Below are 13320 nucleotides of genomic sequence, written 5' to 3' on the forward strand. Positions count from 1 at the left end.
TGTCAGGATGCACCAGCCCCTCGTCTCAGGTGGGGCTCCATGGGCTCCTCTTCTGAGGGAGAGAGTTTTCTCGTAGGACGGGCCGGGCTTTCTCACAGGGCGCGGGAAGGGGGGTTTCCCCGGTGCCTGCAGATTTCACAAGGCTACGCGAGGAGCTTCTCCCGGCGCCCGCTTCTCCCCAGCTCTGCAGAGCCCGCACCTCACCCCGCCCGCTCTCCCCAGCCCCACCGCTCCTTCCCCCCAGCCCTCCTCTCATCTCTGCCCCCTCACTCCCCCTGCCCCCTCCACCCCGCTCCACTCCTCCTCCTCCTCCTCGCTCCCCTTCTCCCGCACGCTCCACTCTCGATTCCACAAGTGCCGCTCACTTCGCTCCGCTCGCTGGGAGCTGCCGGCGCTGGGGAGCCCGCCAGCCAGGGGGCGGCTCGGCGCCCAGCTCCTGCCCCTGCCCCTGCCCGCGCGGACCAGGCTGCTGCAGGCGCGAGCGGGCTGAGCGAGCGCGTGGCCCCCCGCCCGAGCCCCTGTATGTTCGGCTCCTGGCGCAGCGCAGCAGCCAGCAGCTCGAGCGGCGGCGGCGGCAGCGGCAGCGGCTTCGCAGCGGCCGGGCTGGGAGGCAGGATGAAGGGCTTCCTCCGGCTGGCCCTCGGATGCTTGGTGGCGGACCTGCTCACGCTGGTGTGCCGGGCGCAGGAGAAAGCCGGGCAGCACCTGGGCAGCATCGTGGTGCTCTCCGGGGGGAACCACTCCAGCTTTGGGGAGCACGGGGACGCCTCGGAGCCGCCCCCGACCCCGGACTTCTGCCGGGGCTACTTCGACGTGATGGGCCAGTGGGACCCGCCGTTCAACTGCAGCTCGGGGGAGTTCGTCTTCTGCTGCGGCACTTGTGGCTTCAGGTTCTGCTGCAAGTTCAAGAAGACCCGGCTGGATCAAAGCACCTGCACGAACTACGAGACGCCGGTGTGGATGAACACGGGGAAGCCTCCTGCCCGCATCGACGACCCCCTGCACGACCCCACCAGGGATAAAACCAACCTCATTGTCTACATCATCTGCGGGGTGGTGGCGGTCATGGTGCTGGTGGGGATCTTCACCAAGCTGGGGCTGGAGAAGGCGCACAGACCGCAGCGGGAGCACATGTCCAGGTAAGGCGCCGCGCCAGGCAGCGGGGACCCCTCCCCCCACCCGGAGACTATACCGGAGCCCATGTGTTCCTGCTAAGCAAACAACTCCCGCCAGCCAGGCTCCGCCGCAGGGACAGACTAGACAGACCAACTTTGGAGAGCAGGGCTCCAGGGCTGCCCCCCAGACCCGGCTTCTGACTCACACGGCCAGGAGCACCAGACAGCATACCGAAACTGCCCAGCCACTAACCCGTTTTTAACCTAGAGTGTTCCCCCCCCTCCCCGACAAGAGCCAATAAATGTTCTTGGAAATATTGTCTCAAAACAAAAAAGCCCAAGTCCAGCCACAAATGCGGGGTTTGAATCAGCTTCAAGGGGGGCTGCTGGGTTCCCCCTGCCAAGCCCCGACAAGGTTTTTATCTCTCAACAGAAGGATGTAAACAAATCCCATCCATCCATCCCTCCCTCCCTCTCCCACTGCAAAATGGTGTTGACAGGACTTTCCCTCCCCCACCCCTGAAAGTGTGAGAGCTCTTTGTCCTGAAAATGAGGTTGGGGGGTAGCGAGGAAGAGACCAAAAGGGACCTATTGTAGGATTCTAACGTTTAATGTAACCAAGCTGCCTGCATATCAAGCCTTTCCCCCCCAGTTGCTACAGAGGCAAAATGTAACCAAATATGGAACATAAAAGTCTTTGTTGTGTGTGTGTTACACTCTGTGTGTCCACAATGCAATGGCTGAGTTACATCAAAGAGAACCTCCCCTACCTAGAGTGAGGCATGCTGTGTACTTGCCTGCTCCAGGGACTGGCTGCCTGCTGGTGGGTAGGCAGGTGGGCAGCTCAGGACACAGCCCAATTGCTTTAACATCATACTCCAGCACCCAGATTGTCACAGCACTTCAGAATCAAGGGATAACATATTTGTCCAGTTTTCAGTCTGTCTGATTCATTATGCTAATCCCAGACACAGGAAAGTAAAACAGATGGGGAAAGACATTTGCAGATTTTTTTTAAAAAAAGGCAAATAGCGCCATTAAAGAGTCTAAACTGATTCCAGCATCTTGGTCAACTTTGGAAATGAAATACAATTGCAAGGACACCTTCTAGCGGACATGCAGCGTGGCAGAAGGTTTTCTATCTCCCTGACTGGTGGTCAATAGAAATGGAGTAATTCACAGTCACAGCTTTAAAGCTTGGCTCAGGAGTCACCCTCGGAAAGATAGTTCAAGAGATCGACAACACCTGGAGCCTTATTTCTTGTCCAAGTTTCTGTATTGCTTTGTGATTAACAGCCTCCCCTGAAATGAACAGAGAAGCCACCAAAAATAGTGCTGCGAATGCATCACCAGTTCACTAGCAATTATTTGCTATTTATATACTGGCTGATATGGATTCATCTTTACTACTGAGGAACAAAACAGACCATAGAATTTTTAGTCAACTCAACACTATGAGTCTGTGGTAATTCTGGGGAGACTGTCTTTGTTAAGCAGGGTATAAATAGTAAGACATTTTGAGAATCCTGACCCACTAAATTGATAAAAAGAATACATGAATCCTGAAAAAAATTATACACCCTACCCTGTATCTGTTAGCCAAAGCTTTGGTAAAATAGCTTTATTCCCATCTGCCTCATTCCATTTCTGTAGTGTCTACATGCAGGTAAAACAGCAGGTGAGTTTAGACACTTCATTTGCAAAAACAAACAAACAACCAAACACATGACAGAGAGAAGGTGAAAACAGTGCATCCATCTCTGTTCAGCTCTGGTTAGATCAGTTAGTCACATTTCCAGTAGTAGAAATATTTGGTTTAAAAAACCTCTAAAAGGATATATCTATTTTCTCTCTATCAGATAAAGGTATGAAGGGTTCTGAAATGATATTTCTATCCCTAAGCCTATGGATACAGAATTATAGGGGATGGAATATCATTCTAAGCCCCTTCAGACCTGTATATAGATTAGATTGCTGAAGTGGGGCTCAGAAAGGACAGCTGTTGCCCTGATTAGTTAATATTGTTCAAACTCATGTACTTTTTTATTCATAGATCGCTTAAGGTAGGATTATTTCAGAGGTTGTAGGAACCTACAAGAGTCAGGATGATAAACAGACGCCCACTCAGTACACACAATGGATATTCCACAGCTGTTAGGAAATTGCTACAACTTTTTCAAAAGTTCTCATCACAAACATACATGGTGGGATTTTTATAACCATCTAGGGAATTTGGATGCTTAATTTAATTTTTCACACAGTAGCTGAGATTTTCAGAGGCTGCCTAAGGGTTCCCTTTAAAATGAATGGCAATCTCCTTGTCCTCAACCTGTTTAACCAAAGCACCATATCCTGGCTTGTTTCAGGGTTCTGGGGGAGAAAGAAGGGGGGCAGAGCTCTGCACAAAGTTTTACAATGTAAACATAAGTACTTGCTAAAAAACATTTCATAGTACCAGTAAGTAAGACACTATATATCCTATCTAGATAACTACCGTCTTATATGGCACCAATCCCCACGAGGTCTATAAGAAATGAACATGGCTTCCTATGCTCTGCCTACATGCAATCTCATTTTTAAAATCATATACATTATAAAGCCCTAGTCATGAGTGAGTTACTTAGGTCATGTTGAAATGATGGACTTGATGTTAGAAATCCTGGTTAAAGATTTTACTATTTTTCATTAAAGTAGTTTGCTTGGTTTCCAGTGCTATCTATTTTGGCTGGTAGTGAGAAGCACACAGAAGCTGATTTGCTTTTTTATTCCCTCATTTGACAATGTCTCATCTCCCAGGCCAGGCTGAGAATATCGCTAACAAGGAGGGACACTATTGCTTTAGCTTCCTTAACTAGCTAATGGATGCCTGAAACACTTGAATCCTTTTAACTTTACAAACAAATTCACTTAAAGAAAGAGTGGCATTACTTATCGGAAATATACTGGTGTGCCTATTTTATTACTAATGACCAAAACATGCAAAGCTTTATTTTTAATCACATTACATTGCTGAAAGCTACTTTTAATCTGAAATTTTGCATATGCATGTAGGGAATAAGAATGTTGTCTAATTTAGGGCTAGACTGTGTCATTCTTACTCATCGTGTGGAGTACTTCTTTATGCAGACAGTCCATAGATCTGCTAGCCAAGTAAGGTACTTATGTGAACAAGGGTGTCACAACCTGGCTATTGGAATGATCAGATATGGTTTCTTTTACCATGCACTGCACTCTGCTTGCTGCTATATGAAGACATTTGTTTTGACATGAAATGGCCATTTTGAAGTTTTATAGATTATTTGTCAGTTAAAATGCAGAAAAAACATTAACAAGGTAAGCAGATTTATTCAGTGAAAACCATCAAACTAATTCATACCTTTTTAGGGATGCTAGGTAGTTCCTGTAGTTTAGACAAACAAGGCAAAGTGTGACCCTTGTTACATTTTAATATATTACTCTCTTTAGATTGTGGTGTTGGGTGAAAGTGGAAGAAGATAAGGGGAGGGGGAGAAGGATCGCTCATGATATGCTTCCCATGGGATTCTAAAGTATTGTGTATTCCTAATTCCTAATGCTACCTCTTGGTCTTCTTTAGGTAAATTTGTTCCAAGTTAAGAGAATTAAAGTGTTTTCTTTATCCATAGGCAAAGAAAGAGAACTAGTGTCTAAGAAAGGAATAAGTGTCCAAGAGAGCATTAATTCTCCCTCTGAATCTTCTATCTCCTATGAAAGGAAGTAAGGTGGAGGTAGATATTGTGGTGGTGGGAAGACTTATGGTAGGGTATCCTCCCTTCTAAGGGAGCTATGTTGCCAGGTGAGATGGGGAAGCTGGGTAGCAGTGGAGAGGGGTCTGTCTCCCCAAGTTGTTGCCCTAGGATGCAGTTGGTGTTCATCAGAGCACTAGGCTCAACAGGATTTCTGGGCTGCAAAGCCGCATTCTTTTACTGCCAGTTCAAGTAGAGAAACATCTCCCTTGAGTGGTGAATAGGAAAGGAACCCCAAAAAGTGATCCTTGCAGAGTTTCCAATAGACTTTACCTCTCCTCCACAGAAGGGATTTTTTTGTAAATAAAAATGCAGCATCATATACTGCCCCACTTCACATGGGAGATGTGCACATAAATCAAGAGCAGTAAAGGGCCTAAAGGCCAAAGTCTGCAATCAGATCTGCACTGTTATAGCTCCTGTTTTTGTTATAACTTATATGTTTGTGATAGTTTGAAAGCAGCCTCCTGAATATCTTATGAACCACCTGAATTTCCCCACCCTCCAGAATGTGCTGATTTTCCAAAAGGAGTGTGCTTGGGGACAAAAATAGTCTGGATTGCCAAAATGCTAAAATCCTTTGTGTGAAATTATTTCCCAGATTGGCTTTGACCCACTTTTGGAACCAAAAAAACCGACAACTAACCTTTCATGAAATCACATCTGTATGAACCTCTTCAAGCTTGTAGCCATAAGGGAATTGCCTGGCTAGATATGCTTTATAACTTCTTAAAACAGCATTATAGATCCAGAGAGCAAAATATTACAATAAGAGATATCCTGAAGATTTGTGACACTTTTTAATAGCTTTGGTCTGATCTGATAGGTCGAAGACATTGCTCCATATATGTATGATTTCCATCATTATCAATGTAGGGAACAGACAACATCTCTGATTTGAAGATTATCATCTCATCCTGTAGTATGCATTTTCTTAAATTCATTAAGAATGTATATGTATATGTATATGTATAGTACCAATATAAGTCTCTTATTTATTTAATTTCCCAATGAGAACTTTAATGACACCTTCTTCAGATATTTATAAGATAGTACCATTCTACCATTCTGTATTGTACCTCGATAGAGGTACAATACAGAAGCAAAGTCAGCAAGTGAAAAACTATATATGGGTAAAGAGTAAAGACATGGTCATATTTACTCAGGTTAGCCAAACGCATGGAGGGAGAAGCCCTACCCAACAACCTGTTGTATCTACATACAGTTTCAGAAAAACAAGTACCCTATACCAAGTACTTTATGTTCTCATTGTGGTACATAAACATCCACTAACATTTAAAATTACATGAGCAAATCCTCAAAAGGGTAGAATGTGACTCTTAATCTGTAATATTAATTAAGACAATAATGTGTCATCTATGTTTGATCTCCTATATATATAGGGTGACCAGACAGCAAGTGTGAAAAATCGGGATGGGGGTAGGGGGTAATAGGAGTCTATATAAGAAAAAGACCCCAAAATTGGGACTGTCCCTATAAAATCAGGACATCTGGTCACCCTATATTCATATATATATCTTTTTTGGGGGGGGGTTCTATGAGGTGCTGAGCATTCTTAATTTTCATTGATGTAAATGACAGATAAGAGTGTGCAGCATCTTGCATGAGATGTTCAGCTCCTTGAAAGATCAGGCCCTTTACTCGTATACTACAATATAAATTGAGGTAATGTTTTGTTAAAACAGATAAAGAGGTTTCTTTCTTTTATCCTGGCTTTTGGCATTCTTAATGCCTGGTTGAATATTCAGTAATTAGCAAACAAGCACATACTTTTGAATTAGTATTAGACAATCAAAATGTGCCCAGGTTTTCTAAGGTTTGGATTTTAAAAGCAATTAAAAATAATAGGAGTTGGATACCTAACTCCCTGAACCCCCTTTGAAATGGTGAAGACTTCATTGGTATTTTCAAACACAGGGAACAGTTAATCTGGTAGTATGTGGGATGTTATTTAGAGTATATAATGAATAATATTTACAGTAACATTAAAGGCAACGAAAAGGCCATCTCTAAAGGCCTGGTCTCCTAGACTTGGGAAATACTAATCTCTGCATTGTGAGATTACACCATTTTAACTCCCAGAATGAAGGTGAGATCTGTCATTTGCATTTCTTTTTTTCCCAAAAATGTGTCCAGCTGCCTCTTGAATTAAATCTATAATGCTGACATAAACCATTTGTTTTGTATAAACAAGTTCTGCATACATTCATTAGATAGGAGTGCTCTCCCAGCTTCCGGCCATAACTTGTTTTCAAACTGTGGTTTGTGATATAATCCTTTCCTTTCAGGATCATATTGTACATACCCCTATGAGATCTCTGCTAGTGGTCTTTTTCTCAGCTATGTAAGCCAGCTCTGCTACTCTTGCTGTATAAGTATTGCTTCATATTGAAATGTTGCTTCAGTACTTTAAATAATTTTGGTTACCTTCTTCTAACTTTTTACAGTATCATCAGGTGTAACACAATCAGAATTGTACCTCACATTCTAATAGCATAAACATTTCCACAAACATGAGGGAACATATTGTGTATCTTATGTGCACCAAAGTTTGTATCTGCATTTTGAGAGCAAGATCCAGCTCAAGATTTCTCTATCTGTAACCCACACATTTATATGGAGTTACTGTTCAATATTTCAATATAGCACATAACAACTAGGAAAATAACTCCTGTCACACTGGTTCAGTGGAAGAGCTGTACTATATTTGCCTCGACTTTCATAGTGAATGTATTTATTTATTAATTTATAAACCAGATGCAGTATCTAGGATACTGTATGTAATTTTACACAAAACTAAACTAAACTGGGCATAGTGCCTAGTAAAAACATCCTTTTTCTTTAAAAATGGATTAAACGGTCCAAATCTGGTGACAAAGGAGACAAACAATGGTCAGTGAGGTACAGAACTGAAAACACTTGCACTGAACCCTGAAGACATTAATAACACATGCCATATCATTCCTTTGCCTAAGGCCAGGGCTTTTGCAGGGGGCCAATTATTTTCTATGGCACAGTAATGGATCAGCTACTTATATAGTATACACCTAGTGCCAGTCCTGCTCCTACTGAAGTCAGTGTCAAAACTCTCTTTGATGTCAATGGGAGCAGGATCAGGCCCCTATTAAACTGTGACTCTGCAGTACATATGTTGTAATATACAATATCGAGAACTAGAAGGACCAGAGTACATTGCAACTGCATTATAGATTTTGCAGCAGATTTATTCTAATTGAGTTTAATTTTTGTTCTTCAGGGCTCTTGCTGATGTTATGCGACCTCAGGGTCCTTGCACAACAGATCACATGGAAAGAGACCTAAACATTGTAGTTCATGTGCAACATTATGAAAACATGGAGGCAAGGCCACCTGCAAATAATCTGCGTAAGTTGTATTATATTTTATCACTGTTTTGCCATGCGAGTGAATGAGATGATTATGATCAAAGGAGATAGGACATGGGTTCTTGTAAATCAGAAATTATTCCTTATAATGCCTTATTATTGAATTAGATTACATCAAGTACTTTACATTGTCAAAATGGCATTTTCAACTGAACTAAAGTTAAATTATTGCATTTATTTGGGATTAGTTTTGGTGGTTGGCTGCCATTTATTTCATATCTCTGTCTCTTATTTAAAAAGGCATTTTCATTCAGTTCTCAGATTATGACCTATTCACTGTTTCAGTATACTTGACAGAGAATACAAAAGTAGCCAAGTTTACAGTAAGACTTACAGGATGTTTAATAAGGCTGTAAAGTCCAAAAAGAAAATGTTCTGTGTAGGTATTTATACCACTCATACAACCGTACGTCTGAACACCTTCCAGAAATGCAATAAACAGTAAGTGACAGGCATTTGTCACATGTGTCTCTTTCCCTCCCTTCCTCCCTTTTTCTCTCTCCAAAAAGATAATTAGGGGAGGATTGTTTTATTCTGTTCTATTTTATTTTTAATATATATTATGTATTCATTTATTTTATATCAGCTGTGCTATGTGCTTGTATTATTGAAAGCATGTCCAAAAAGTGCACCTCACACTTGGTATGGAATGTGGCAAGGCTTCAGGTGGCTCTTAGATCCTGTGCAAGCTTGTTTCAGTGTCTTGGACAAACCCCTAAGAAAGCTCTTTTTCCTGCACAGATTAACTTTCCCTTTCTGCTGGGCAGATTTCTGTGTGTGTATGTATTCAAATTCAAGGTGTTTGTGAAAGAAAATAGCATAATTCAGAATAGCAGGCTACAATGGAAAATTTCTCTCTGTGTTGTCTATCTGCAATGTGCATTCTACTGCAAAAGTATTATGGATTTACTTCTTGATGTGTTTTAAGTATATTTAAATCGCCAGCTAATTTTTCTTTCATGTCATATGTCTTTCTATAACTATATAGAGCTGACAGTTTGAACATCTTTGACCAAGAAAATAGGTTTTGCTAGGATCATATTGTACAATTGTGTTGAAGCTATATCATACCATCTGCTGATAAAATCAGTGGGGGATGGAGGGTCAGAGAACCCAGATAAATAACGGCATTTCTCATAAATACCACTCTTTGGGGTGGTGGTGAAGGCTAGGTGTGATTTCTCCCTTCTGTGAATACCAGGTATCAAGAGAGAACAAAAGCTCCAACTTATGGTGAAGCTATTATGTACGGTGAAGCCTGACCTCCTATTATAATCTGGATGTATAGCTTCCTAAGGAATCACTTGCCCTGCACCATTGAGAGGGCAAAGTACAGAGCTTTACAGAAGCACCTTATTCCCCCCTTCCCCCCATCGACATCCACTCAAAAATACACCAGCTCCCAAAGGGAATTTACACTCCTGTCCCAATCAAAGGAGCCTTAACTGCATGGAGCACATATGAACTTTCAAAGGTTTGATGTAAAGATGGGAGTGTGTGGTGTAGCCTCTGCATCTATCCCTGCACTCCCATATACCAATTCTATGCTTACGCCTGGGGGAATTCTGTGCCAAAAAATAAAAAAATCTGCGCACAAGATTTTAAAATTCTGCAAATGTTATTTGTCAAAATACCACTATATAATCACACCAGTTTCAATTATTTTGGTAATTTATTTAAAATTTCCTGAGGGGTAGAGAGTTAAAGAAACCCCTATGACAACCCAGTTCCTGTTTCTCTTCCCTCTCCCCACCTTGAGACCAGCTGGGGGGCCAGACACTCACACCCCTCCCAGCCAGGAGGCCAGACACTCACACCCCCAACTCCCCAGAGCTCATCCATGGCCCCCCCAGCCCAGATACTCACACCCCCTACCCCCGCAGAGCCCAGCCGCAGCCCCCCTCAGCCCAGACACTCACACCCCCTTCTCCCTAGAGGCCAGGGATCCAGAGGGATGCTGGGTCCTGGGCTTGCACGGAGTTTCCTGCATGCCACCACCTCATTCTTTCAGGACATGCTGGGAACTGCAGTTGCTGGGAACCCTCTAATTCTCTCCCCGAGCCTTGTCTTCTATTTGCGAGCTGGGCTCTGCTGGGTCCAGCGTCCCTAGTGGCAGCGAACATCTCTGCAGCCCAATTCTGTGGGAGGAAAAGGAAATTCTGCATGCACAACATTAATTTCTGCAAAATTCTGCATTGCACAGTGGTGCAGAATTCCCCCAGGAGTATATGCTGTTTGGTCTTCTCTGAATAAAAGGAGAGGCAAATCCTTCCTATGATCAGGTTTTCAAGCAGGGAAGGTGCATAGTGGTAAAGCAATTAGGTGCAACACCATTCATCCCCATATGTTAAAATAATGTTAAGAATCTAGGTTACAGACAAAAGCCAGGAAATGCACAACTTCTTATTTCATTGCTCATTTCTGGGTATTTCAGAAATCTTCACACTGGGCATTTAACAGACAGTACCTTATATACTGCGCTATATAAGCACAACACAGCAGATCTTTATTAACCTCATTGTATTTCTTAGATTTATCAATTTTAGGTACCATGTTTAACTCAATGAGAGTACGTTTACAGAACCAGGGTCTGAGTTAGTTTTTTAAAGGTACCTTAGACTTTTTGGTGCCAATCCTCAACTGATGTAAAATACCATACGCCCATCTGACAATTTACACAAGCTGAGGATCTGCCCCTTTGTATTTCATTTTCTTTGCTTTTCATGTTAATAAGGAAATGGAAATGAAATCTGGAATGTGTGCAGACATTGGCATGATATTCCTGTCAGGTTTATCATAAAGTTACATAAACAATTTTAAATATGTTTATTATATAACTGATAAATCATCATTGCTTTTGTGCCATTATAATCAGTCATGAAAATACGTACTTAGACAAAATGGGATTAAGCCACTCAACAGAATTAACTGGTGCTTTAGAAGCTATTACATTCTGTCAAGTGCATATGTAGGGTACAGAGTGAAATCCTTTATGAAAAATATTTATGTGAAATTGGCAGAAGTCAGTTTTCTACGTCAAATATTTTAGCAATTTGAAATGTTTATGGTGGAGTTATGAAAAACTAGAAAATTTGGCAGCACAATCACCAACCTGTAACAGTATGGCATTACCCAGTGCTAATGTTAAAGAAATGAGCAACCTTTTAAAATATGTTTTTGCAAGCAAATAAATCTGAAACTTGAGTATGGTTCATAGGTCTATCACAAGTTACTACATATGCAGAGCAGATGAAGTGGTACAAAATTACTGCATCAGCTGATGGCTACTATAGTAGTAGTTCTTTTAAGTTACAACCTTCCAGAACACCTCAAAGTGAGACTGAAAATTGCTGTCACAAGTTCCTTGAAGTCATCCCTCTTGTATTGTTCCATGATACAAGAAAGCAGGGAGTAGTTTCATAGCCACTATGTACTTTTCATTGAATTTTTTTTTCAAATGTATTAAAGGTTAATTTTTAAAAGCAAAGTATTATTCAAGAGTGTTCTAATTTGAGCGATTATTCATTTGCTCTTTCTGATCTCTTCAAATGCCACTTTGCTGATGCTGCCAAACCATACTGAAGCTGTTTCAGAAATAAGAACTCTATCAAAATGAAATACCTTGCATGAACTCTGACATTGAAAAAGACTGTGCTTAAGTCTCTAGACTACTTTTTACTAAAGAAAAAGGATTTTCTAAGCACCATTCAGTTAGCTTTGCTACTTGCCAAGATTAGGAATCCAACAAAAAGCTAAAGTCCTTCAGAATAAGTGCAAAATATTTCCATGTGTCTCCAGCCCAATGGATTGTAACTTACTTGATTTGCCATTCTTCCTTTTCTGAACATCAATCTTGGTGGATCTGGAGAAGGACAGACTTTTGTCCTGTGCATATCTGAATCCAGAGAGGCTAAATACTCACTGCTTAAGTCTTCTTTGACCATTACTGATTGTTACTATACATATTTCTCTTCTAGTAATGTGCCTTATTTTGGATTAAAGCCAAAACAGCTCCCCACATTTTCCTTCAACTTGCATTACCATTGAATAGTCCATTGACAGTAAGGTGACCAGATGTCCCATTTTTAAAGGGACAGTCCAGTTTTTGGGGACTTTTTCCTACTACCCCGTACCCCCTGTCCTGTTTTTTCACAGTTGCTATCTGGTAACCCTAATTGACAGTGAACAGCAAATATTTACCAAATAATATAGCATTCAAGGAAATATTAAAGAAAATTAATTAGTTTAATAAAATAATATTAAAGGAAATATTTAGAATTAGGACAATTCTAAATATTTTAAAAATGTAGATATTTGGAAGTCAGGAAAATATTAAACCTTGTTGCAAAATCTTGTTATATATTTTTGTTATTTCTTTTAAACTTTCATAATTCTTAAGAGAGCAGCATAGTGGATCAATCTTCTTTTGCCATATTTTTCCCATTGATTACTATGTTAGGAGTTGGTCATTTATTTAACTTGTCAAGATCATAACGTTGATGCAAAGTCTTTGAAGCTATGGTCCTCATCTCTGGAATATGCTTCCCACTATTATTCTTAAGTCTCATTCTGACAGCATAGTGAAACAAGTGGTTATGTTAGTGTTACCCACTGTCCTATAACTGGCAAAATCTCAGTTCCTATGTCCACAGTAATAACTCACCCTAAAGTAGTCAATCACCTTCCTAGTGCATTGATGGGAACCTGCAGATTCCCCCAGCTGTAGGTGACTAAAAAGGGAAGCCACTTCTACATTATGGATTTTTTTCTAAGGTGAAAATTGTTTGTATAAATTGTCTAAATTTTAATTGAGTTGGGAGAGTTATGGGTTATTTTCCAATTTTAATTTTTTATTATAATTTTTATTATAATTTTTTATTATAAAACTACAGAAATGTGTAAGTGCAAGTGAATTGGCAGCGCTTATGTGAAGGATATATTTTGTTATACTGTAGTAAGTAGCCAATGTTATAAAGGCCAAAGTTTTGGACTCCATAGAGTGGTGTTACAATGTAT

The 13320-nt window shown here is 41.1% G+C and overlaps 1 protein-coding gene across 1 annotated transcript in view; it reads left to right on the forward strand.

The window, feature by feature from the left end:
• The first annotated feature begins 522 nt into the window (after positions 1-522).
• Positions 523-13320, forward strand: part of SHISA9 (shisa family member 9) — a 254864-nt gene continuing 242066 nt past the window's right edge. Inside the window, exons 1-2 of the mRNA XM_065412762.1 lie at positions 523-1139; positions 8157-8284. Coding sequence (XP_065268834.1) covers positions 523-1139; positions 8157-8284 — 745 coding nt within the window. The remainder of the gene's footprint in view (positions 1140-8156; positions 8285-13320) is intronic.

The sequence above is a fragment of the Emys orbicularis genome, chromosome 10 (assembly GCF_028017835.1).
Source record: "Emys orbicularis isolate rEmyOrb1 chromosome 10, rEmyOrb1.hap1, whole genome shotgun sequence".
Classification (NCBI taxonomy): domain Eukaryota; kingdom Metazoa; phylum Chordata; order Testudines; family Emydidae; genus Emys; species Emys orbicularis.